Source organism: Neoarius graeffei, chromosome 12, assembly GCF_027579695.1.
Source record: "Neoarius graeffei isolate fNeoGra1 chromosome 12, fNeoGra1.pri, whole genome shotgun sequence".
Classification (NCBI taxonomy): Eukaryota; Metazoa; Chordata; class Actinopteri; order Siluriformes; family Ariidae; genus Neoarius; species Neoarius graeffei.
Window position 1 is genome coordinate 13,678,985 of NC_083580.1, and position 26,673 is coordinate 13,705,657.

The 26,673-nt window shown below is 44.5% G+C and overlaps 1 protein-coding gene across 1 annotated transcript in view; it reads left to right on the forward strand.

The window, feature by feature from the left end:
• The window catches only part of whrna (whirlin a), a 386,194-nt gene that overhangs the window by 240,770 nt on the left and 118,751 nt on the right, over positions 1-26,673 (forward strand). The window contains exon 3 of the mRNA XM_060935544.1: positions 9,615-9,740. Coding sequence (XP_060791527.1) covers positions 9,615-9,740 — 126 coding nt within the window. The remainder of the gene's footprint in view (positions 1-9,614; positions 9,741-26,673) is intronic.

The following is a 26,673-nucleotide window of genomic DNA, read 5'->3' on the forward strand; positions in this document are numbered from 1 at the left end:
GTGCTCTTTCACACACAACTACAACATGGTACAGCTACACGGTACAATTGTGGTAAATATGATAAGGTGCAACTTCCTGCAAAATTAAAGCACATGACACATACATGTCAACCTTTGGTCAATCAAACCTGTATAACCAACCTCCAAAATCCGTATTTCCCTTGTAAAATCCGTATAAGATGCAAATTAAAATAATTTACCTAAAATTTGAATGATAATTAACAATGATATATCCCAGTTACTTTTTATTCAATATTAATAACAACAAACCTTCAGAATGAATATAAAGCTCCAATGTTTGACAAAAACACAAAGTGTTATCAGCGTAGTTACGAAGGAAATACTTCGTTGTTTGAAGACAGGTTTCACCGAGCGGCTGTTATGCACGAGACTTCATATTAGCCACAAAGTCAGGAAAATCTGTTCGTAAAATTACGTTATAATGACCAAATACAATGAAAAGTATTTTTCCAGTCTCACCTGTGAAAGGTAATCCCATGTGATCTCGTTTGGACGGTAAACCTGTTGGTACAGTTAAACGCAGCACATGAATGAGGCATCTTTATTTTCGGCTACTGTCTAGACGCTATACCAGAGACGGTTGAAGAATCTCCACTTTGCCACATCCAATATGGCGCCGAGGATGACGTATGATTCTACGCAGAAGGCGGCGTCTATGTTTATATGTCTATGACTTCCCGGTTGGCGGGATTCTCGCAATGCGGTGTGCGCATGATCAAAAGTGGAACGAAGTCTCGCTACCACAAGATAACGCACGATTTCATAAGACTCTTTACTGGCTGTCTGTGGTGTACAGTACGTTTGTAAATGTTATGCGCTCTTTTATCATCATGGGAATTGATTATAGCTCTAAATAAATATTGAAGTTTTTTTAAAGAATCCGTATAACTTATTTATACGCCCGTATACTACGTTTATTGAATCAAATCCGTATAAAATATGGACATTCCGTATAGGTTGACCTGTATGATGACATGCCTTTCAGTAAGATTTACAAGTTAAAAAAAAAAGTACCTTAAGCTTGAACATAAGGTGCCTGATGAATATTAATAGGCGGAAAGTTGAAAAGCTTTGGTGCATAATAGCAGGAGGCTTTTTGTTCATCTTATGATTTGACGATCTTAAAACCTTATTTGGAACAAAGCCTGTCACGCATTCTGAGCTGTAAAAGTAGTGAGCCATTAAGGGTGTTAACAACCAGTAAACGGATCATAAAATCAATTTTTTAAAATAAATTGGACACCCAATCCGGTGATGCCAAAACACATGTAAGATATTGTCTTTGTCCGTATTGCTCTTGTTGAAGGTATTCTGATCACATTACCATCAGTCTACTGAGTATTCTAAAACATTGGTAAACTGGGGTCCAGAGCATGATGTATTTTTTTAATAAAGAAAGGCAGTTTTAGTGAGATCATTATAAGGATCAAATCAAAATTAGGCTAAGATTCTCACCAACCTCACCATTTGTCGATTCAGATTCACAGGCAGCACGGACAGTGGTTAGTAGGAGTGGGCAAAAATATCGATACGGCGATATATCGCGATACTTTGTCTTCCGATTCAATATCGATACTCAAAATTTGAATATCGATATATTTTCGAATAATAAATCATGTTTCAGACGGGTTGTAAATCCAGTACGACTTCCGCACCTCCGCTCCGCAAGGTGTCGCTGTGCCGCTACCTCACTGCAAGGCACTCTTCGTCTTCTCTTTTTTTCCCGGTGGTTGCATTGAGGAAAAAAAAAAAAGCAAACAAGCATGGCTGTTAACGTAAACCTAGAGACGCTGCCGAACTTTAAGGCAGATGTTTGGAGGCACTTTGGATTCCAAAGGAAAGGAGAAAAAAAAAAACAGTGAGCTGGACAAAGAGTACGCACTTTGCAAAACCTGTTTCGCTCCAATTAGATATTCAGGTAACACAACAAACTTGCGAACTTACTTAGCACGACGCCACCCCGACATATTAGCTCAGCCGGAGCCACCGAAACCCGACCCGAAGCAAACTACACTGGACAGCGCCAAAGTCCTCCCGTCTACTTCAGTGATGTGTGACTTACTGTAACTGTGAACTTAATTTTGTCATTTAAGGCCAAAGGCAAGAAGCTGCACTTTATTTTGCATTTTCAATTTTAGTGTGTGTGTGACACTGCATTTTATTTTGAGTATTTACTCTAAGTTCAGAAGAAACATGATTCACTGAGGTTTCAATTCAGTTTCAGTGTGTGGACACTGACCCACACTGCACTGTGTTTCATAATTGTGCTCAGGGAGACTAAGATGCACACTGCACTTTTCAATGTGTTCCAGACAGTGTGTTGTTCCTGCAAATATGTTGTAACTTGCGCTTGTATAGTTACAATAAAATGGCATGGATAATTTGAATTACATTGTTTTGACTCAGTTTGTCACATGAATTATCACTATCATCTGATGTACATACAACTCGGATTTTAAGATGCATAATGCAGTTTACCTTTTTCAGTGAACTATGTAGAATATCGCAATATATCGCAATATCGTATCGTGACTCAAGTATCGTGATGCGTATTGTATCGTGACTCAATTATCGTGATGCGTATCGTATCGTCAGGTCCTTGGCAATACCCACCCCTAGTGGTTAGCGCTGTCGCCTCACAGCAAGAAGGTCCTGGGTTCGAGCCCAGCGGCCAACGAGAGCCTTTCTGTGTGGAGTTTGCATGTTCTACCTGTGTCTGTATGGGTTTCCTCCCGGTGCTCCGGTTTCCCCCACAGTCCAAAGACATGCAGGTTAGGCTAATTGGTGGCTCTAAATTGACCGTAGGTGTGAATGTGAGTGTGAATGGTTGTTTGTCTCTGTAAGTCAGCCCTGCGATGACCTGGTGACTTGTCCAGGGTGTACCCCGCCTTTCGCCCATAGTCAGCTGGGATAGGCGCCAGCTTGCCTGCGACCCTGTACAGGATAAGCAGCTACAGATAATGGATGGATGGATGGACTCACTAGCCTACATAAACTTGGTGTTGTAAAATATGCAAATAATATCGAATATATCTCATCTCATTATCTCTAGCCACTTTATCCTGTTCTACAGGGTCGCAGGCAAGCTGGAGCCTATCCCAGCTGACTACGGGCGAAAGGCGGGGTACACCCTGGGCATGCTTTTTACTACAATTTGCTGTTTCATGAAGTAAGAGAAAGTTACCTCTTGCCATTGTTGACACGTATTCCCACCATTTATCCAAATAACTGAGAACAAATGCATGTTCTCAGTTATCTGAGGGTCAGAGAATCACAGTTACATGCAGAACTGGGGTTCAATGTTTTAGGATTTAATAGTTGGTCAGTATATTAAAAAAAGCCCAATCATAATAAATCTATTCATCTCATCTCATCTCATTGTCTCTAGCCGCTTTATCCTGTTCTACAGGGTCGCAGGCAAGCTGGAGCCTATCCCAGCTGACTACGGGCGAAAGGCGGGGTACACCCTGGACAAGTCACCAGGTCACCACAGGGCTGACACATAGACACAGACAACCATTCACACTCACATTCACACCTACGGTCAATTTAGAGTCACCAGTTAACCTAACCTGCATGTCTTTGGACTGTGGGGGAAACCGGAGCACCCGGAGGAAACCTACGCGGACACGGGGAGAACATGCAAACTCCGCACAGAAAGGCCCTCGCCGGCCACGGGGCTCAAACCCGGACCTTCTTGCTGTGAGGCGACAGCGCTAACCACTACACCACCGTGCCGCCCAATAAATCTATTATCATGATAAATAGAATTGTGTCTCTGATATTTTTGTCAAACCGGGGCCACACCGCACTCTCTCCCTGAGCATTTAAAGGGCACATCTTGGGTAAATTCAGGAGCAAGATCAATGTAACTCGCTTATTTTATATTAAACTTTGGTCAAATATCTGTCACATTTTGCATTTTGTGCAATTTTTTTTACCTTGCGCAATACCAGAAAAATTCAGTTGAAATCAAGCCATTTGAGACGAATTGGTCCGCCTCTGAAAAACTTGGCATTTGGATTTCCCGGCAAACATTGATTTTCGTGACGTCACGTGCGGGACGCCTCCCTCTGAATCCTACGTCAGCGCTGGTTTGTTTATGAGAAAACGACCTGGTGGTTTTCTGCAAATTTCTTCAACGTTATCACGCAATTATTAAAATGGTTAACAGATGTACAGTATCGTAGGAGGGTGTAGCAACACCAATCATGATGGGATTAGTACTCAGCGTTTTCCAAAAGACCGGACAATGGGAGAGAAATGGGAGCGCTTGGTCTACACAGGCTGTGCACCGAGACTGCGCAAAGCTCGCGCAGCCTGCTGGCGCTTCCGCAGGTGACAGCTCCAGACTCCCTTGGGATTTTTCCAGATGTGTTTTGTTATTTCATTTTTTTCTGCTGTAGACAGATGGCCTTGTGCAAAATTACCCTTCTGGATGTGTGTGTAAAGGGACATACTTTCATAGAAAAAAAAACTCCGAAATTGGTCCAGAATATGCACTTTAAGGAAGGAACTAAGGAAGATCAAGGCAAGAAAGGCCACAGGTCCAGATGGTATCAGCTTCAGACTGCTCAAGGACTGTGCAGACCAGCTCTGTAAGACAGTTCTGCACATTTTCAATCTGAGCCTTAGTCTGAAGAGAGTTCCAGTCCTCTGGAAAACTTCCTATGTGGTTCCAGTACTGTAGACTGCACACCCCCAGGCAGCCCAACTACTTCAGATTGGTGGTTTTAACTTCTCACTTGATGAAGAAAGAATTATACTCAACCACCTTTGACCCCTGGTAAGCTTAAAGCTGGACTCGCTGCAATTTACTTATCAACCAGGCATTGAGTTGGATGATGTAGTCATCTACCTGCTACACAGACCTTGAAAACCCTGGGACCACTATTGCCCCTTTTCCACCAAAGCAGTTCCAGGGCTGGTTCGGGGCCAGTGCTTAGTTTGGAACTGGGTTTTCTGTTTCCACTGACAAAGAACTGGCTCTGGGGCCAGAAAAACCGGTTCCAGGCTAGTACCAACTCTCTGCTGGGCCAGAGGAAAGAACCGCTTACGTCAGCGGGGGGGGGGCGGAGTTGTTAAGACCAACAACAATAACAAGACCGCGAAAGATCGCCATTTTTAAGCGACGAGAAGCATCAGCTGTACAAACGCGAAGTCAGCCATTATTATTATTATTATTGTTGTTGTTGTTGCTGCTGCTGCTTCTTCCGTGTTGTTTTTGCTTCGATATTCGCGCCAAGGTTTATGCAAACGTAACTGACGTATACAGCGACGTACTGTAATGACGTGGCACCGCGAGCTATGGAAAAGCAAACTGGTTCTCAGCTGGCTCGCAAGTTGAACGAGTTGTGAACCAGCACCAGCACTGGCCCCGAACCAGCCCTGGAACTGATTTGGTGGAAAAGGGGTATATGAGGGTCATCCTTTTTTACTTTTCCACTGCCTTCAGCCAAGCTGCGATGCATTGTGTTCTGACAGTTTCCTGTCATAGCCAGAATTAACTTTTTCAGCAGCTCTTCTGTGGGATCAGGGGAGACGAGCTAGCCTTTGCTCCCCACGTGAATCAGTGAGTCTTGGGTGCCTATGACCCTGTTGCCGGTTCACCTGTTGTCCTTCCTTGGACCACGTTTGGTAGGTACTGACCACTGCATACCAGGAACACCCCACAAGACCTGGAGATGCTCAGACCCAGTTGTCAAGCCATCACAGTTTGGCCTTTGTCAAAGTTGCTCAGATCTTTACGCTTGCCCATTTTTTTCCTGCTTCCAACACATCAACTTCAAGAACTGACTGTTAACATGCTGTTCCTGTATCCCACCCCTTTACATGTGCCATTGTAATGAGCTAATAATCACTGTTCTTCACGTCACCCGTCCTTGGTTTTTATGGCTGATCAGTGTATGTTTTGTATATATTGTGGGTTTTTTTAATTACTCTCTCAGTTTTCTTCTACTTGGAGCTGCTGTCACACACAAATTTCCCCAACGGAGATCAGTAATTCTCTTCTCATCTCAATCACTGAAGTTTTTCAGCATTTCATAATGCATTATTAAAGACCCACTGACAGTCATTTCGTATTAATTTTTAAACAAACAATATATGACTCCAAAGATAAATTCTGGTTTTAATTCTTGGTTTAACTGTCCGTTTTAATCATCAGAAGTAATTTTAAATTTCGCGCAGGGAGATTGACCTGGATATGAACTGGGCTCATTCAGAGATGCCGGAAGAGACGTCACATCAGTGTGTCGTTTTTGTTTACAAGTCACTATGTTGGTTCAGTTCTCACAAGTCTTGTGATATTGAGCTGTTGTGATTTCCTTGCGTGAAAAAGTTAAATGGCGTCTAACCAAAAGGGATTATATGTGTGGCTTACGGGTGTTCTAACACCACGTCAGAAGGAGTGAAACTCCATTCCTTTCCTTGGAAAAAACACCCTGAAATAGCAAAAGAGTGGGAAAGAAACGTTTCCAAAACACGTGCGAACTGGAAGTCAACAAAATGGTCACGTCTCTGTTCAGCACATTTCGAGGAGCACTGTTTCACTTTGTCGTCCAGAACTCGAAGAACGTTTGATCCAACTTATCCACTGGTGTTGGAGGAGTCAGCTGTGCCGACGTTGTTTGACAGGCCCGGGCCGAATCAATCTGTCAAAAGAGAAACAGATGACAGCAGACCCCCGAAGGGGCGGTCAGAAAGCGAAAGTCCGGTGGTGCCTTTGCCAAAAGAGATCGAGCCAGGGTACGTGGCTATGTTGTTATTCAATACATGTATGTTGTTTAAAATTTGTTGTAACGTCACAAATGCGTCTTATACCATTGCATATTACTTATCAATAGGCCAAAGCAGCTAATACCAGTAATGTACAACAACTGAAAGGCCAATCTCATCTCATTATCTCTAGCCGCTTTATCCTTCTACAGGGTCGCAGGCAAGCTGGAGCCTATCCCAGCTGACTACGGGCGAAAGGCGGGGTACACCCTGGACAAGTCGCCAGGTCATCACAGGGCTGACACATAGACACAGACAACCATTCACACTCACATTCACACCTACGGTCAATTTAGAGTCACCAGTTAACCTAACCTGCATGTCTTTGGACTGTGGGGGAAACCGGAGCACCCGGAGGAAACCCACGCGGACACGGGGAGAACATGCAAACTCCGCACAGAAAGGCCTTCGCCGGCCATGGGGCTCGAACCCAGGACCTTCTTGCTGTGAGGCGACAGCGCTAACCACTACACCACCGTGCCGCCCAAGGCCAATACCTTGTTTCATATATTTAGTTAGGATAATATACATGATATATGTGTGGAGTGATAGATACAAGATGTCATCCGGCATGTTTTGAAAGTTTGTGAACCCTTTAGAGTTTTTGATATTTCTGCATAAATATGACCTAAACTTCTGGTAGCTACTGTATCTAACATGATCTAACAGGAGCTTAGACATGATGTTTTTTGGAGTGGGACCAATAGTGTAACGTGACCAGGACCATATGTTTAAGACATTATGCTGTTTAAACAGAATCTTTAATAGACGTGAGGGCAGACAATCTCGATAGCTTCCCTGCTTCATGTTTTGTTTTCATGCAATCCAGAACGACATACACTGATGTGACGTCACTCGCCCTAGCGGCAAAAACGGGCAAATGGCTCATGGCGCTTGTAGAAGCCGGGGCAAAAAACACAAAATCAGCTCTGAAATTCTTGATTTTCTACAAAGACGACCCTTTATTCAAGTTGAGTTTTGGATATTTTATTTCACAATACAGCAATAAAACAATAAATACACATATTACGTGGTGTAAAAAGTTGTGTCAGTGGGTCTTTAATGTTATTTTGCACCAAACTCTTTTTAGCAAACTAACAGGCTCTTTTAAGTTTTGTCAGTACAGGTTTTCCTTTTCTAGTAATTTTGTAAACTTTTAACGAATATCTTTCTCACCTTTCGTTAATTTTTATTTGTTTGTACTGTTTGGTGCCTGTATGAAGTCAAAACCTCAAAGTTATCCACTAGTCGACTTGATAAAGATCACAAGCTGTGCTCTGATGGCCATTAAATCACTTGGTACAATAGCCATGTGCAAGAAAATTCCAGAAGATAGACCTCTATGATGATGACTGTCTGTAAATTACAAGGTTTTCTTACCGTCACGTATGATATGGAGGAAGTGGTAATTCTGAGGAGCAGCTACCATAAGAGCCATTTCGTTCTCATTCGGCAAGGTTGCAGTCATGAATATAAAATTAGATTTTCAGTCACATTTGAGATTATTTACTATAAAAAGTTTATTAGTTGCTGTTCTGACGTCTCAAGGCTTTTCTGGGCTCAGGCGGCTAAAGGCCTCTGCATGCTCTTGTGACAAGGCTTTCGCAGATAGCTTTTCGCAGACAGTTGTAATTTATTGTTGAGCGGGGAGTTATAGGCGTGCGCGATGTTATTCACCGGCACAACGCAATGGGGCGCGAAGTCGCTAGGAGTAGTTGGTGGGTGTGGTTAGTGGAGTGTTTATCCTCCGGTTACTTATAATGACTAGAACTGGAGTCATATAGATGTACGTACTTCCTCAATCAACCGCTCTTCATACTGCTCCATCTTCGCTCGTGTTTTTAAAAATGCCGGTCGTGAAAACAAACCAAACCGGGAAAGTAGGGAAGCGGAAGTGCGTGTACAGTGGATGTAGAGTGGACCAATCAGAGCCCTCTTGTCTGCGACGCTGTCTGCGAGGCTTCTGCGGTGGTCACAATTTTTGGGAGGTGCGCGCAGGGCGTCTGCGAAGGTGGGGGGGCTACGCAGACGCTATCTGCGACACCGTCTGCGAGGACTGGGTTGTCAGCATAAATTGGCCTTAAAGGCCTCTGCATGCTCTTGCGACAAGGCTTTCGCAGATAGCTTTTCGCAGACAGTTGTAATTTATTGTTGAGCGGGGAGTAATAGGTGTGCGCGATGTTATTCACCGGCACAACGCAAGGGGGCGCGAAGTCGCTAGGAGTAGTTGGTGGGTGTGGTTAGTGGAGTGTTTATCCTCCGGTTACTTATAATGACTAGAACTTTTTTTTTTTTTATAATGACTAGAACTGGAGTCGTATAGATGTACGTACTTCCTCGATCAACCGCTCTTCATACTGCTCCATCTTCGCTCGTGTTTTTAAAAATGCCGGTCGTGAAAACAAACCAAACCGGGAAAGTAGGGAAGCGGAAGTGCGTGTACAGCGGATGTAGAGTGGACCAATCAGAGCCCTCTTGTCTGCGACGCTGTCTGCGAGGCTTCTGCGGTGGTCACAATTTTTGGGAGGTGCGCGCAGAGCGTCTGCGAAGGTGGGGGGGCTACGCAGACGCTATCTCCGACACCGTCTGCGAGGACTGGGTTGTCAGCATAAATTGGCCTTAACGTTGACGTCAGTGAAGTCTGACAGTGTTCTAGCTTTGATTTTGCTGAAAGATAAATTGGAGTTGTGTGTGTGCGCATGCATGCGCTATATTCACATACATATATTTATAGATCGACTCAAAATTTCTGATATCGTTGCAAGTAATATATGTAATAATTTTATATCTAAAAGCAGTGTGCTTTTTTGTCCCAGGTGAATCTGGTGCTGGATGACGGTCGCTCTTTGGGTCTGATGATCCGTGGTGGAGCCGAATACGCTCTGGGAATCTACATCACTGGAGTAGATCGAGGTTCTGCAGCAGAGTGTGGAGGGCTGAAGGTAAAGCTTCACCCGGTCCTGACAAAAATAAAAGAATCTTTACTTCCGCTATCAAATTCTCTCCAGCGCTGACTTCCATACTAGTTCTCAATCGCACAGCTTCACTGTTGAGAGTGTTTCGTGTTTCTAATGTCTCTCAGCATTATGTTTCACTCTACATTCTCACGGTCTCATTTCTTTTGGCAGTGTCACCGAGTCTCACTGTTAATCAAGCTTTCATTTTCTGTCTCCCTTACTTTCAGCCTCGCCATTTTTCTTCTCTGTTTGATCCAATCTTCTGTCAGGCCTCTGTGAAAAAGGCAACATGTTGTGGGGTTAGAGGCTGTTCGTGTACTGTGCGTGTGTGTGCGCGGACCTGAACAGGTGTCTAGCTGGCGTCATTCTCACATCAGTCAGTTTGAATGTGCCTGTTAGCCACTCACAGACTCTGCATGTGGATTCAGATTCAGCCTGACACTATGCCACTCCATGTCACATTTACACTTTTTTGGGTGGACAGACTGGTTTGTAGATTTATTTGCCACCTCCGTTTATTTTTAAAGTCACAGTATGTAATTCCTCCAAGGCCTCTGCTTCCTGAAAGATGAATTGGAGTTACACTGAAAATGTTGACATTCCAGGAACGTGTCAAGGACATTAGTCAAGTCAAGTTTATTTGTACAGCGCTTTTAACAATAAACATTGTCGCAAAGCAGCTTTACAGAATTTGAACGACTTAAAACATGAGCTAATTTTATCCCTAATCTATCCCCAATGAGCAAGCCTGTGGCGACGGTGGCAAGGAAAAACTCCCTCAGACGACATGAGGAAGAAACCTCGAGAGGAACCAGATTCAAAAGGGAACCCATCCTCATTTGGGCAACAACAGACAGCATGACTATAACATTAACAATTTTAACATGAAGACAGTTTCGTTGATGTTATAAACTCTTCATTGATGGAAACTTGAGTGCAAAACTGTTCATGATAACTGCAGTCCTAAAGTTAGCAAGTCAACTGTAGTCCTCAGCCATAAAAGCATTACCGTATTTTCTGGACTATAAGCCGCTACTTTTTTCCTAGGTTTTGAACCATGCGGCTTATACAAAGGTGCGGCTATTCTGTGGATTTTTCTTCCACCGCTAGGGGCGCTCTAACCGGAAGTAGAATCAAAAATAAGATAGACGAAAAATCAATGCAAAGAAGAATTAGCAGATCTTTAGCAGATAGAACACGCACGACAAATTACTAACTGGTAATTATTTTCAAATCCAGCGAAGATGATTAAAGTGACTTGTGGTTTCAAACACAGGAGAAATGAAGGTAAATAAATACCGGTTATTTTCTCTTGGTTCTGTTCCGTTTTAATCAGCAAAGTTGCTGCTGTGTTAAAAGGCACTGTTCGGAAAGAATCTGTTCAGGTACATACATGTACATTTACAGTACAAAATAGTTCTGTACATGCAGTAAATATCTAATTTTTCAACATAGATATCTGCGGCTTATAGCCCGGTGCGGCTTGTATATCTTTTTTAAAAAAATTTTTTTTAAATAGAGCGGATGCGGCTTATATACAGGTGCGCTCTATAGTCCAGAAAATACGGTACTCTAAGAGTCCAGAGCATCCTTCAGGGGGAGGATGTCCTCATGGGGCCGTCCTTCACAGGAGCGATGTGATAAAACTCCGACCAGACACAGGGCACCAGGATGGATCAAGCAGGTCCGAGGTGCAGAAGAGGCCAGCATCTCAATCCCAGGATCAACATGTAACTCAGAGGGACAGATTGGGGGGGGGAGAAGAGCCACTGGATGATTTTTAACCCTTTGATGCAAAACATGGGTCAAAAGTGACCCGGCTGAGTTTTTATCTTCTACATCTTTGCAATAAATTAATTCCATCATTCAGTATTCAAGGTATTCCTCAATTAACTTGTTTTTGATCATCATACATCCTTATTTTATTTTTTCCTTTCTTACTTTTTGAATAAAACCCCTTTTTGTATCACTACCCTTCTAATGCACAACATGGGTCAAAAACGACCTGCATTCATTTTCCAGGTTATTTCATGTATGGCTGAGTGTTTCTATGATCTACTTTTGAAATAAATTCATTTTGTCATTTACTTTTCCGAATATGCAGTAAATATCTTGTTTTTGTTTAGCACAAATCATCATTTTTATTTTTCCTTTCTGAAGTTATGAACAAGCACAGCTTTTGTAATTCTACATCAAGTTTACACACATGGGTCAGAACCGACCCGCATGCATTTACTCCAGCGTTTGGTGGGAACTGTGAATTGTGCTTGTGTCAGACATTTCACAGCTCAGCACAGCGCCCTTTGCCCATCTCATACATGGAAGGAATGTTTTTCAATTGTTCTAACATTACCTTAGAAAAAAATGGATTATGTTTAGGTTCCCTTGAGAGTGAGTAGATTACTTGTCAGAAAGTTACAAGTAATTACTATTAGCTACCGAGCTGTTGACATATTCTACTTTAGTTAGCTAATTTTATTGTAGTTGGCTTCGCTAACTACATAGTTAATAAATAAATAACTGGCCCCATTCACTGCTAAAGTAATTACTTGAAACAAATTATTATTATAGTATTAAGATATTTAATTTTAAATCACACTTGGATGACCCATGTGTAGTAATATAAAAAGTAATTTTGTTCATAAAATAGGAAAGAAAAAATTTAATTAATGATTTGTGGTAATTAAAAACAAGATATTTAAAGAATACTTGGAATATTCAATCATAAAATAAATTGATTTCAAAAGATAGAGCAAAGAAAAACTCAGTCAGCATGAAATAACCTGGAAAATGAATGCTGGTCATTTTTGACCCATGTTGTGCATTAGAAGGGGTGTGCATATGTTTTGCATCAAAGGGTTAAAATCGGCGTACCCCAAAATTGAAAAATCACAATTCAAGATTTCACTCCAATTTCACTGACAGATGCCCCGCCTACCTCTACTTGTACTTAGTCTACTGGGGGGGGACATTATTACTACTACATTTTCCAGAATTATTGCGTTAACAATGGGGAATGAGTTCTCACTTTGATTATTATTAGCATCATCAACATCTGTCTCTGAGCTAAAATTGACTCACTCACTCACATGTGTTCTGCTGTTATTAGCTCATCCAGCCAACAGGCGATGAGCTTATGCCATCATGTGTTGGCTGTTGTCCATCTATCGTCTGTCGTCCACATTTCATGAAAATTGCTTCTTCTGTCTCAGTTCTTCACCGATTTTTATTCTTCTTGGCAGGAAGGTAGGTCATATAGCTTCTACCCAAATTTGCATAATTGCAATTAATAATTAAGATATGGGGCGGCACGGTGGTGTAGTGGTTAGCGCTGTCGCCTCACAGCAAGAAGGTCCGGGTTCGAGTCCTGTGGCCGGCGAGGGCCTTTCTGTGTGGAGTTTGCATGTTCTCCCCGTGTCCGCGTGGGTTTCCTCCGGGTGCTCCGTTTTCCCCCACAGTCCAAAGACATGCAGGTTAGGTTAACTGATGACTCTAAGGCCCTGTCCACACGGCAACGGATTCAGGTGAATCTGATAAAATTGTTTATCGTTTCGGCCTGGCGTCCACACGGCACCGGCGTTTTGGGTGCCCCAAAACGAAATCTTTTGAGAACGGGTCCCAGAGTGGAAAAATATGGCAACGGCACCGTTGTGAAGTCGTCTGGATGAGTAGAACGGATTTGTTTACGATGACGTCACAACCACATGACTGTGAGTGCTTCACGCCGGGTAGAAGTGTAACGAACTCAATGCGAGTTGTCAACAAATCCTATAACTTGGTTCATGAAACGTGCTTACAAAATATTTTCACTGTGAATATTTATTGTGTAATGGTGCAAAGTGAGAGAGAGAGAGAGAGAGAGAGAGAGAGAGAGAATAGCCCTTAGGGCAGAGTCTTTAGTCCAAACACTGCGGAAGCTAATGTGGCTAATGCTACAGAAGAAGGGGTTTATGCGCATGCGTGTACTACTTCTTCCATTGTTCTGGTGTCTCTGATGGGACCGTCTTACAGCGCAGCTAGAGGTGTGGCATGTGTATTGCATCGTTTTCAGCAAGCGTTGCGTTGCCATATGGACCCGAAATTGAACTGATCCGTTGCCCATGTGGACGTGATATTTAAAAAAAAAAAAAATCTCGTTGCTGTTGTCGTGTGGATGTAGCCTAAATTGACCGTAGGTGTGAATGTGAGTGTGAATGGTTGTCTGTGTCTATGCGTCAGCCCTGCGATGACCTGGCGACTTGTCCAGGGTGTACCCTGCCTTTCGCCCGTAGTCAGCTGGGATAGGCTCTGGCTTGCCTGCGACCCTGTAGAACAGGATAAAGCGGCTAGAGATAATGAGATGAGATGAGAATGAAGATATGGAGTAATTAAGCCCTAACGAGCAGTTTCCACACAAATTGCTTCTTCTCCCTCAGTTCTTCACTGATTTTGATTCTTTCTGGCATGAAGGTAGGGGTACCTAGGGTGCATATAACTTCTACCCAGATTTGCTTAATTACAATTAATAATGAAGTTATGGACTAATTAAGCTTTAATGAGCAGTTCAAGGAAAATTGCTTCTTCTCGGTCAATGCCTCACCATTTTGGATTCTTTCTGGCAAATACGTCGGTACTCCTAGGGTGTATATAGCTTCTATATAAAGCTTGTATATAGTTTATATAGCTTGCAACATTTACTGTGCAAGGTGGCCCACTTTAGATAGTCCCTTCTGGATTAGACGAGGTCGGAGTGAGCTACGCCGCCATTGACGGTCTCGTTAATCTCCCTTAATTGAGCCGTTTAAACATTTGTGCAGAGTGTATAAGTGCTCTTCTTTGTGTTGATGATTATGATGTGACAGAACAGGAGCATCACAGATAGCCAGTATCTGATCAGGCTTTGTGTCTGTTTCTTCATGGCATTGTGAGAAAATCACACTTATCTAAAACTTTGCTAGCTAAGTGTGATCTCTTTAGTCAGACCGACTACAAAAAGTGAACAGAAAATATCGCATTGCAGTATCATGGATCACAGATATCTGAAATTATACCATTATTACTGGTCTAGAAACACTTATCTATTACACAATGCATCTTTAAATCTTTCTCTCCTGGTCTTTTTGCGATGTGTCCCAGCTGTGAGTGTGTGTACGGTACAGCCTCTGAGTAACAATGCTGTGTAATTTACTCAGACATCCTGCCTTTATTCCATTTTCACAGCACATTGCTTCTCCATTTGGTGCTTTGAATTTGAGATGAATCTCATCATTACATGGGGTCATGGAAATTTCAAGCTCATGGAGGAATGGGTGTTTTCTTTGGAGCCAGACATTTAGATTTAAACGGTCAGAAGATCAGGCTGTGTGTTTTTGTTCGCGGGGGGAGGGATGGAGAGCGCTGTAGACGTTTGTCTTATGGTAGGGGGCCTTGCGTTGACTGGAAACCACGACGTGAACAACAAATCACAGCTCACGCCACTGTGAGAAAATTAATCTCGCTGAGTTTTCATGTAATTGGCATTGGGTTTGTGTTCACATGAGTGCACAAAAATGCACAATTGCTCATATTTACACAAGCACATACAGTTCATTGGGTAGTCTGTATCTGAACACACACAATGAACTGATTATATTAGTACTAGGACAAGTACGATGCGTTTTGTGGAAAGTAGGAGGAAAGTTCAGGAATAAGAGGCTCAATTGGTCTAATAAATAATTCATGTTCATGAGATTAAAGGGGTACCAAATATAATATATACAGTTGCTGATGTGACAAAGTAACGTATTCTTAAGTATTCTATCAAATTTATATACTAGAAAACAACGAAATATCTTGGTAATTGTAAATATAATAGTCGGTACGCTAAACGGCATAAGAGTCGCCATTTTTAAAAGACCGTGACGTCAGCCCTACCCACTGCACTAGGAGAGAAGCGTGTAATCATGGCGTCGGGCGCATCAAGTGAAAGCAACAGCTCTGTCGAATCATACGAAGAGATCCCGCAAAAGACACGTCTGGAGGATCGTTATGCTTTCCATCGGTCCTGTTATTACACCCGAAAGCAACACACTGTGGCATTGTGTAGCCGATCACTAAAGGTGATGATACACGGGGCAACTTTTTGGGCAATGTTGCCGAGCAATGTTGCTGGCAACGGGCAACTAGGTGAGACACAGGGCAACTTTTCAGGGCAACTAACAATGGGCAACAACAGTTAGCAACGGCAGTTTACAGTTAGCTAAAAAAAATCGATGTCTTAATTTTTGCTGTGACCATTTAATCAAGCTGTCTGTTGTTTTTTAGAGCTTTGGTGAGGTAAATTCCTCCATATAGAATATTAAAATAACAACTTACCGGCGTAAAAACAGATGAGGAGTCTCTCCATCTCTTCACTCCACTGACACTGCGGCCGCCATATTTGTTTGAAATTTCTGATCCGAACCTCACCGGAGGTCACATGACTCGATACTCGCGTTCTGATTGGCTTATCTCAAAAAGTTGCCAGAGATTATCAAAACCATTCAGAAAGAAACAATGTTGCCCAATCTCAATAGAAAAGAGTCAAAACGCAATTGCCCAGCAACATTGCTCAGCAACATTGCCCAAAAAGTTGCCCCGTGTATCATCACCATTACAATTCATCCTACTTTCCGATTCACACGTGCTAGTCCCAACCTCAATGAGCCAACACAACTGGGCACATACATACGTCATGAGTGTTACGCAGAGAAAATGAACGTGCATTCTGATTGGATAAAATTAATATCATGGCGGGCTGTTCAAACTGCGGAAATAGTTTGCTCGAGCTACTTTCAAAACACTATAACTTTCCAACCTTAGAACAAAAAACTTTTGTAAGTCTTGAATAAGGTTCGTTAATGTGTGTTTTATTGTTATATTTACTCTATATATTGCCCTCTGTTCCCCTTTAATAATGCTGAGGGGTCCATTTATTTATCACCTCGCCCGGGATGGAGTCCACCAGGGAGCGAGTTAAGCTAGCCGCACACTACGGCGATCCACGCGGTACCAAACCAACCCATTTCAGAGCCGACTCCCGACAGGGCACGCACATATCCCCCAACTGTTGACGAGTGCAGTCGCGATTGAAGCGACACGTGACAACTTAATAGCTTTGTGATTGGCTATTGGATATAGTTACTGTTAAATCCAACACTTGAAGATGCTACAGGCTGAATTACAAATGACACAACATGGAATATGTAACGCACTATCTAGGCTGCATGAGCTATTATTTCCAACCTTAAATAGTGCACTTACTGTATATAGGGGAGTTAAAGCGATTTGGAATCCCAGCCACACAACTTGAGCAGAGTGGCTTTCCAGCCCACTGTGTCTATGGATAAAGCTTCAGTCTATGGAATTACAGGATATACCTGCATTAGGTGCTACCAACACGTATTTCTCGTGCTAGAAATTGTGTTTAATGATGTCACGTGTTATATGCGAAAGATATGATTGGCTATTGCTAGCGACTCTCGCCAATCAGTCTGGCTCCCGATTAGTTTTTCGAATCGGCTGTGAGATGAGTCGGTACCATCGAAAACTAGTCTTTACGCCTGACTCGCGACTTCAGTTGGCTCGGTACGCTGAAAATCGGCGTAGTGTGCGGCTAGCTTTACTGTTTTCGGCGGGGTTTGTATATTTGTTTCTTAGTTTTTTTGTGAATGAAATTACAGGAAAACAGCTGGACCAATCTTCATGAAACTTTCAGGATAGATGGGCATCGGTCTCAAATAGAACCTCTAACATTTTGAGGGTCACCAAAAAGGTCAAAATCGTTTTTTTCGCAATATCTTCCTTCATATTCATTCAGATATGTTCTGATTGGCTGAGAGCAGTATGGTGTGTTCTGACTGGCTGAGAGCAGTACAGTGTCACCAACCCCGCCTTTTGCCCGTAGTCAGCTGGGATAGGCTCCAGCTTGCCTGCGACCCTGTAGAACAGGATAAAGCGGCTAGAGATAACGAGATGAGATGAGATCTTCCTTCGTATTCATCGTAAGTGCTACCGGGCGAGGTTTGTTTTGCCTGGCAACACTTCTTTATTCACTTATTTTTGCTACAAGCACTTTGAGAGGGGCAGCACAGTGGTGTAGTGGTTAGCGCTGTCGCCTCACAGCAAGAAGGTCCGGGTTCGAGCCCCGGGGCCGGCGAGGGCCTTTCTGTGCGGAGTTTGCATGTTCTCCCCGTGTCCGCGTGGGTTTCCTCTGGGTGCTCCGGTTTCCCCCACAGTCCAAAGACATGCAGGTTAGGCTAACTGGTGACTCTAAATTGACCGTAGGTGTGAATGTGAGTGTGAATGGTTGTCTGTGTCTATGTGTCAGCCCTGTGATGACCTGGCGACTTGTCCAGGGTGTACCCCGCCTTTCGCCCGTAGTCAGCTGGGATAGGCTCCAGCTTGCCTGCGACCCTGTAGAACAGGATAAAGCGGCTACAGATAATGATGAGCACTTTGAGAACCCTGGTATAAGGGACAGCTGTCACCAAAGATTAAAGGCCTTTCCTTTAAAATACAGTAGAATAAGGTCTTGCACATTAAAAACTGTGGTCTGGGGTTGACTTCAAGTGAACCCAAGTATATTCTGTTCTGCGCGTGAAAGGCGATTCAATCCAGGGGCTTGCCGTGACGTAAATTGTCCTCTGTCATATTAATTCATATTTTCACATTTTACAGTATCTGGGAAAGGCATGTTGTGATGTGCAGAACAGACAGACTTTCTTCTTGATGAATTAGTTGAAGGAAGAGTTTTTTTGTTAAAAAAAAAGAAGACCAAGTGATAAATGTAATTATAAAATGTCTTTAACGGTAAAGTGAGCCATTTTATATGAAAGGATTCATCTTGGCTACTAAGCAGTGCCAAGTAAAAATAATTAAACACTTTTTTATGACAATAAAAAGACAAAATTAAGCTAAACTTTAATAAGGACGATAATGGATTATGCCGGTTGTGTACATCCATATCGCAAGCAGCAGAAGTGATGTATGAAATTATATAAAAATGGTATACAAATCGTTATTAACCCACAGTCTGGAAGGAATTTGTCTGAAAACAAACCTGTTACGGGCCCATAATTAATCCAGACTCTAATAATTTGGCTAAGTGTCCAAACACCCTGTGAGTAAATAAATCCTTGCAAATAAATAGTAAATAGATTTAACCCCTTGGCTGCCACCCATAATTAATTGTAATGTGCCGGGCATATAGGACAAAAATAGGTCAAAATTGGGATATTTTGATAATCTTTCTCTAACTTGTTCAGAACTTTATATTTTTAATATTTGTATAGAAAAATCACAAAAAACACTGCTGTAGAGTAAAAATAACTTTAGTAATCAAAAACATCCAAAAAAAAACCACCCAAGACAACAGGTCTTGTCATCTCATCTCATTATCTCTAGTCGCTTTATCCTTCTACAGGGTCGCAGGCAAGCTGGAGCCTATCCCAGCTGACTACGGGCGAAAGGCGGGGTACACCCTGGACAAGTCGCCAGGTCATCACAGGGCTGACACATAGACACAGACAACCATTCACACTCACATTCACACCTACGCTCAATTTAGGTGGGGTTTACATTAGACCGTATCAGCGGATCATCAGATTAACGTTTTTAAAACGATTAGCGTGCACACAGCAACGCCAATACACGATTCGCGTGCACACAGCAACGCCAATACACGGATACGCTCGGCTCCACAGGCATCCTGCGCTCCAAATCACTCCGCCCTGAACAGCGAGTGCCCTCTGGAGGGTGCGCACTCCGGCCCTGCGCAGCTCACAGAGCGCGCGAGTGAAGCGCACGAGCAGTGATTCGGGACTGAGCCGCTGTGTGTGTGATCCCAGTGCATATCGGGCATGCGGCGCGTCACTTACCACTTGCAAGTGGAAGGATGGCAAGCCTAAAGACAATCATAACTACACAATGGGCAGTATTTGCATCAGTATTTGCAGTATTTTCATACTTTTATACTCTTTAATGAAAGGTGATACAAGGCGGAAGTCCGCGCCGTTTTTCAGCAGTCGTGTCACATGACCAACGCCAGCGAATCAGGAAGGTGGATGTCACAGTGACGTTGTCCAATGACGACGCCAGCTAGAGCTCAGCACAGCGTATCCGCGTATTCTCAATGTTTACACAGCACCGGACCAGACACGATCTGGATTGAATACGTGGACCCTGGCGGATTCCCGTTTCCCGGCGTTTTAATGTAAACAGACAGTGCATCCGCGAAGAAAACAAGACAGATACGGTCTAATGTAAACTTGGCCTTAGAGTCACCAGTTAACCTAACCTGCATGTCTTTGGACTGTGGGGGAAACCGGAGCACCCGGAGGAAACCCACGCGGACACGGGGAGAACATGCAAACTCCACACAGAAAGGCCCTCGCTGGCCACGGGGCTCGAACCCGGACCTTCTTGCTGTGAGGCGACAGCGCTAACCACTAGTACCACCGTGCCGCCCTACGATTTTATCAGAAATCAGAAATTCAAATTCTATGAATTTGAAAACTAGAGATGCCTCCCAACCCCTACAGTATACCACACCTTTTATCCTTGATAATACATTGACTACAGTAATACACCAGAATTTGCATATTGGGCCATGATTGGTTCTTATATATTATAATGCAACAGCATTTGTCTATCATATGTTTAATACAAACACCAGTGGATTATTTTAAGCTTTCTTTGTTTACAAACCATTATAGTAGCAATTTTCATCGTGAAAACGGTGTCCCATTCTTATTTAATCATAAAGAAACATGTATAAAGTATATAGGGCGACTTTAATTCCATAATACAGCCATCTTTCTGCTTTGTACCTCGCTTGTTCTGTTGTTAGTAGATCAGTTTTCGTCTGCCATTTTTGGTCGTGATGCACAGAATAATGATTTAGAAAATCTCGATTTAAATACTTGGATTTTGGCTCAGGTAGGTTGTTCTACAGCCAGGGAAAATCACTGATGTATTTAATCAGCTCATGTAGGTGAAGCAAAATGAATAATTTTTAATGACTTTTCTGGCTAACGGGGAAAAACCCAATCTGGTTGCTTCTGTAATTATTATTATTATTATTATTTTTTGTCTGCAACTGACATATAAAATTCAAAAACACAATTTGCACAAGCACACATACATATAACTTCATTCGCAGTTACAATTATCCATCACACAAGCCCTTGGTGCCTACTAGCTGCAGGCATGAATGCAGATTTACACACATGCCTTGTATTAGTATAAGCTCTAATGGTGATGATACACGGGGCAACTTTTTGGGCAATGTTGCCGAGCAACGTTGCTGGGCAATTGCGTTTTGACTCTTTTCTATTGAGATTGGGCAACATTGTTACTTTCTGAATGGTTTTGATAATCTCTGGCAACTTTTTGAGATAAGCCAATCAGAACGCGAGTATCGAGTCATGTGACCTCCGGTGAGGTTCGGATCAGAAATTTCAAACAAATATGGCGGCCGCTCAGTGTCAGTGGAGTGAAGAGATGAAGAGACTCCTCATCTGTTTTTACGCCGGTAAGTTATTTTAATATTCTATATGGAGGAATTTACTTCACCAAAGCTCTAAAAAAACAACAGACAGCTTGATTAAATGGTCACAGCAAAAATTAAGACATCGATTTTTTTTAGCTAACTGTAAACTGCCGTTGCTAACTGTTGTTGCCCATTGTTAGTTGCCCTGAAAAGTTGCCCTGTGTCTCACCTAGTTGCCCATTGCCAGCAACATTGCTCGGCAACATTGCCCAAAAAGTTGCCCCGTGTATCATCACCTTAATGCTTTTGGGTGTGGTTCTACTGCTGAGCCTTGAGATCGAGTAATGATGGATAAGGGAAAAGTAGAGGAAAAGGTGAGGCAGTGAACAGCATGGACCCTGGCCATGACAGATCTGGAAATGAGCAAGCAAACTCCTGATCCAGGACACTTGACATTTTGAGTGATGGTGTTGGTACAGCAGGAGCAGGCAAGTCTTACACACATACATACATTTATATCAGGAGGATGGATAGAGGGGCTTTCCATTTCACACTGGCTCTCACAGCCTCCAGAGCTTGGGATATACAGGTTACTTTATATGACATATCTAATTAAATAATAAAGAATGGCAGCAAGATGGTGCAGCGCTTAGCATTGTCACCTCGCAGCTGGTGTGGGTTTCCTCCGGGTACTCCAGTTTCCTCCCACAGTCCAAAGACATGTGGATCAGGGCAACTGGCTACTCTAAATTGCCCATAGTGAGTGAATGTGAGTGTGAACGGTTGTTCGTCTCTGTGTTAGCCTTGTGATAGATTAGCGACCTGCCCAGAGTGTACCCCGCCCCTAATGGCCCTTTTCCACTACCCTTTTTCAGCTCACTTCAGCCCGACACGGCTCGCGTTTCGACTACCTCAGAGCAGCACGACTCAGCTCACTTCAGCCCTACTTAGCACCCAAAACGTTCACGGTTTTGGAGTGGGGCTGAAGCGAGCCAAACCGAGCCGAGTGGGGCTAGGGGCGTGAAGAGACACTCCCCTGTGCACTCATTGGTGAGGAGGAGTGTCCTCACATGCCCACACACGCCCCGCGAGCACGCTGGGATCTGTAAACACCGTAAACCCGGAAGAAGAAGAATTACGAGAATTTCTGAAGTGCGCCTCGCCTCATCTATACGCTCTTGCCAGTATCTGTTGGCGTTGTCGGTGACAACAAGCCACAGCACCAAGACCAGCAACACTAACGACTTCATGTCCTCCATGTTTATTGTTTACTATCCGGGTCGTGAGACTACCACTTAAAAGGTCACTGATGTCACTGTTTGCGCCGCCTAACGACATCACGTGACGTCCACCCACTTTCGCTAACTCCACCCAATGTGTCCACCCACTTCCAGCCAGCACGGTTCAGCGCGGTTGTAGTCGAAATGCAACTCCAACAGCCCCGCTCAGCCCAACTCAGCCGCGTTGGTAGTGGAAAAGCGGCATAAGATCATAACTGATGAGCTATATCGATAATGGATAGTTGGCTGGATGTTATCTATAATATTTGATCATATGGATTGGCAACACACAGGTTGTCCAGTTATTGTGAAGAGACTGATGAATATTTTAAATGTCATGTTTGACTTGGAAAGGACAAATCTCTAAGCCAACATCTACATCTTTAATCTCAGAGAGTGAACCAATAAGAGGGAGAACCAGAAATAGCACCTGTTGTGTTGTATGCTGAGGGAATAAGATGAGCAAATCTGTCGAACTGATTATTTTCACTGCACCAGTATACCTCTATCAAGGATCAACCTGAAGGCGATGATGATGTACAAATGTCGTTAAAAGAAGCCAGCGCTGCCTCCATTTCACTCATCTGGGATGGCTGTGACAGATGGATTTAATCCCATCTCCTCAATAAAGATTATGACCGTTGTTCTCCACAGGCCACACCGGTGTTTTTCAGCGCATTGTGTCCTCCTCTTTTATTTTCAGCCCTCGTTCCTGGAGGACAAGACAGGAAATGTATGGTTGTAAAATGTTAGCTATCTTAATGGTTAATGCCTCCCATAGACGGTTAATGAGATGTAATAATGAGGTCACAGTTTGAGATCTCCTGGATCATTGGTGTTGGGATGCATATTGTCTCTTGTACACACGTAAATAACATAATGCACTCCAGGGCAGAATGTTGGTCAGACAAACACTTTCCTATTACACCACATCCCAAAGTGAATGAGTCCTTTTATACCACACTGATTTGCAAATATTTTGCCATCTGCCACATGTTTGCATTGGACATTTACAGACATGCATTTATTGCATCCAGGACTCATGATTTCTTATGATGATATGATCATAATTAAATGATTTTATAAGGGAGAAGGACAAAGGGAGGATAACCAGGGAGAAAGGAGGATGCTTGACATTGAAAACCAATGAAGCTAAAACAACTGCAGTTCTCAAAACTCATCATAATATAGCTCACTCATTACATCTGGTCCTCCCACATCTGGTTTACTTTCTGAGAGGTGCTGGAGAAGATGACATGAGGTAGCATGCTGATCGGACCTTGTGATAGAGGACGTTTGGACTGGAATACTTGCAGGATCCAACATGAATTTCAGGGCTGGTTTGCTGTATGAGTAAGTTTTTTTTTGTTTGTTTGTTTTTAAATAATCGTCAGTAAAAATCTATTAAAAGTCTTACAATAAGCAATAGTTTGAACCAACAACACCCTGAAGCCCTAGATGCTTGTCTTTGTTTTGTAGGTATTAAAAAGGCTTACTATAATGTTATGTTTATGGTAGCATTTACAAGACGTGGAATGAAATATCAGGCTAATGTGCTGTCAACACTGGCTAGTACAGCAGAATAAAAAAGATGGAAAAATCTGATATTGCATGAAGTTTTTATTGTATGTAGACTGGTATAATATATTTTTTTGTATTGAATGTAAGAATCCTTGTATGTAGGGCTTGTTAGGGCCAGAATTACATAGGCAGGGACAACCAGTTACAGTCAGAGTTATTGCAGGAGTGGTCAGGTGCAATCAGAGTTTCTGGGAAGCAGGCAGCACAGTCAGCATACCTGTGGGTGCAGGCAGGGCAGCCGTATTGTCTGTGGGTGCAGACACTGCTGGCAGTGTGTCTGTGGGTGCAGACACTGCTGGCAGTGTGTCTGTGGGTGCAGACAATGCATTCAGAGTGTCTGGGAAGCAGGTGGTGTGGTCAGAGTCTGTGGGAGTAGGCAGTGTAGTGAGTCTGTGGGAGTAGGCCATGCGGTCAGAGTCTGTGGAAGCGGGCAGTGCAGTCAGAGACTCTGTGGGATGAGGCTATGTGGTCAGAGTGTCTGTGGGACGAGGCCGTGCGGTCAGAAAGTCTGTGGGACGAGGCTGTGCGGTCAGAAAGTCTGTAGGACGAGGCCGTTTGGTCAGAGAGTTTGTGGGACGAGGCAGTGCAGTCAGAGAGTCTGTGGGACGAAGCCATGCGGTCAGAGTATCTGTGGGACGAGGCCGTGCGGTCAGAGTGTCTGTGGGACGAGGCCGTGCGGTCAGAAAGTCTGTGGGACGAGGCCGTGCGGTCAGAAAGTCTGTGGGACGAGGCCGTGCGGTCAGAAAGTCTGTGGGACGAGGCCGTGCGGTCAGAAAGTCTGTGGGACGAGGCCGTGCGGTCAGAGTGTCTGTGGGACGAGGCCGTGCGGTCAGAGTGTCTGTGGGACGAGGCCGTGCGGTCAGAGTGTCTGTGGGACGAGGCCGTGCGGTCAGAGTGTCTGTGGGACGAGGCCGTGCGGTCAGAGTGTCTGTGGGACGAGGCTGTGCGGTCGGAGTGTCTGTGGGATGAGGCTGTGCGGTTGGAAAGTCTGTGGGACGAGGCCATGCGGTCAGAGTGTTTGTGGGACAAGGCAGTGCAGTCAGAGTGTTTGTGGGACAAGGCAGTGCAGTCAGAGAGTCTGTGGGACGAGGCCATGCAGTCAGAGTATCTGTGGGACGAGGCCATGCGGTCAGAGTGTCTGTGGGACGAGGCCGTGCGGTCAGAAAGTCTGTGGGACAAGGCCGTGCGGTCAGAAAGTCTGTGGGACAAGGCTGTGCGGTCAGAGTATCTGTGGGACGAGGCCGTGCGGTCAGAGCGTCTGTGGGACGAGACTGTGCGGTCATAGCATCTGTGGGACTAGACCGTCCGGTCAGAGTGTCTGTGGGACGAGGCCATGTGGTCAGAGTGTCTGTTGGATGAGGCTGTGCGGTCAGAAAGTCTGTGGGACGAGACCGTGCGGTCATAGCATCTGTGGGATGAGGCCGTGCGGTCTTAGCATCTGTGGGACAAGGCCGTGCGGTCAGAGTGTCTGTGGGACGAAGCCGTGCGGTCAGAGTGTCTGTGGGACGAAGCCGTGCGGTCAGAGTGTCTGTGGGACGAGGCCGTGCGGTCAGAGTGTCTGTGGGACGAGGCTGTGCGGTTGGAGTGTCTGTGGGATGAGGCTGTGCGGTTGGAAAGTCTGTGGGACGAGGCCATGCGGTCAGAGTGTTTGTGGGACAAGGCAGTGCAGTCAGAGTGTTTGTGGGACAAGGCAGTGCAGTCAGAGAGTCTGTGGGACGAGGCCATGCAGTCAGAGTATCTGTGGGACGAGGCCATGCGGTCAGAGTGTCTGTGGGACGAGGCCGTGCGGTCAGAAAGTCTGTGGGACAAGGCCGTGCGGTCAGAAAGTCTGTGGGACAAGGCTGTGCGGTCAGAGTATCTGTGGGACGAGGCCGTGCGGTCAGAGCGTCTGTGGGACGAGACTGTGCGGTCATAGCATCTGTGGGACTAGACCGTCCGGTCAGAGTGTCTGTGGGACGAGGCCATGTGGTCAGAGTGTCTGTTGGATGAGGCTGTGCGGTCAGAAAGTCTGTGGGACGAGACCGTGCGGTCATAGCATCTGTGGGATGAGGCCGTGCGGTCTTAGCATCTGTGGGACAAGGCCGTGCGGTCAGAGTGTCTGTGGGACGAAGCCGTGCGGTCAGAGTGTCTGTGGGACGAAGCCGTGCGGTCAGAGTGTCTGTGGGACGAGGCCGTGCGGTCAGAGTGTCTGTGGGACGAGGCCGTGCGGTTAGAGTGTCTGTGGGACGAGGCCGTGCGGTCAGTGTGTCTGTGGGACAAGGCCGTGCGGTCAGTGTGTCTGTGGGACGAGGCCGTGCGGTCAGAGAGTCTGTGGGACGAGGCCGTGCAGTCAGAGAGTCTGTGGGACGAGGCCGTGCGGTCAGAGAGTCTGTGGGAACAGGCAGTGTGGTCAGAGAGTCCAGTGTTTCCCACAGACCAGGTAGCAATTTGTGGTGCTCCACTGTGCCGATGAGGGAATCGTGCGCGGTGGTGTCGTGGCGGTCGGTGGAGTCGGTCATTGGGGTGTATGCAAAGTGTTTACAGCGGGCGGTGTTCAAACACACAGTATTTTTCTTCAGAGTCACCTGCT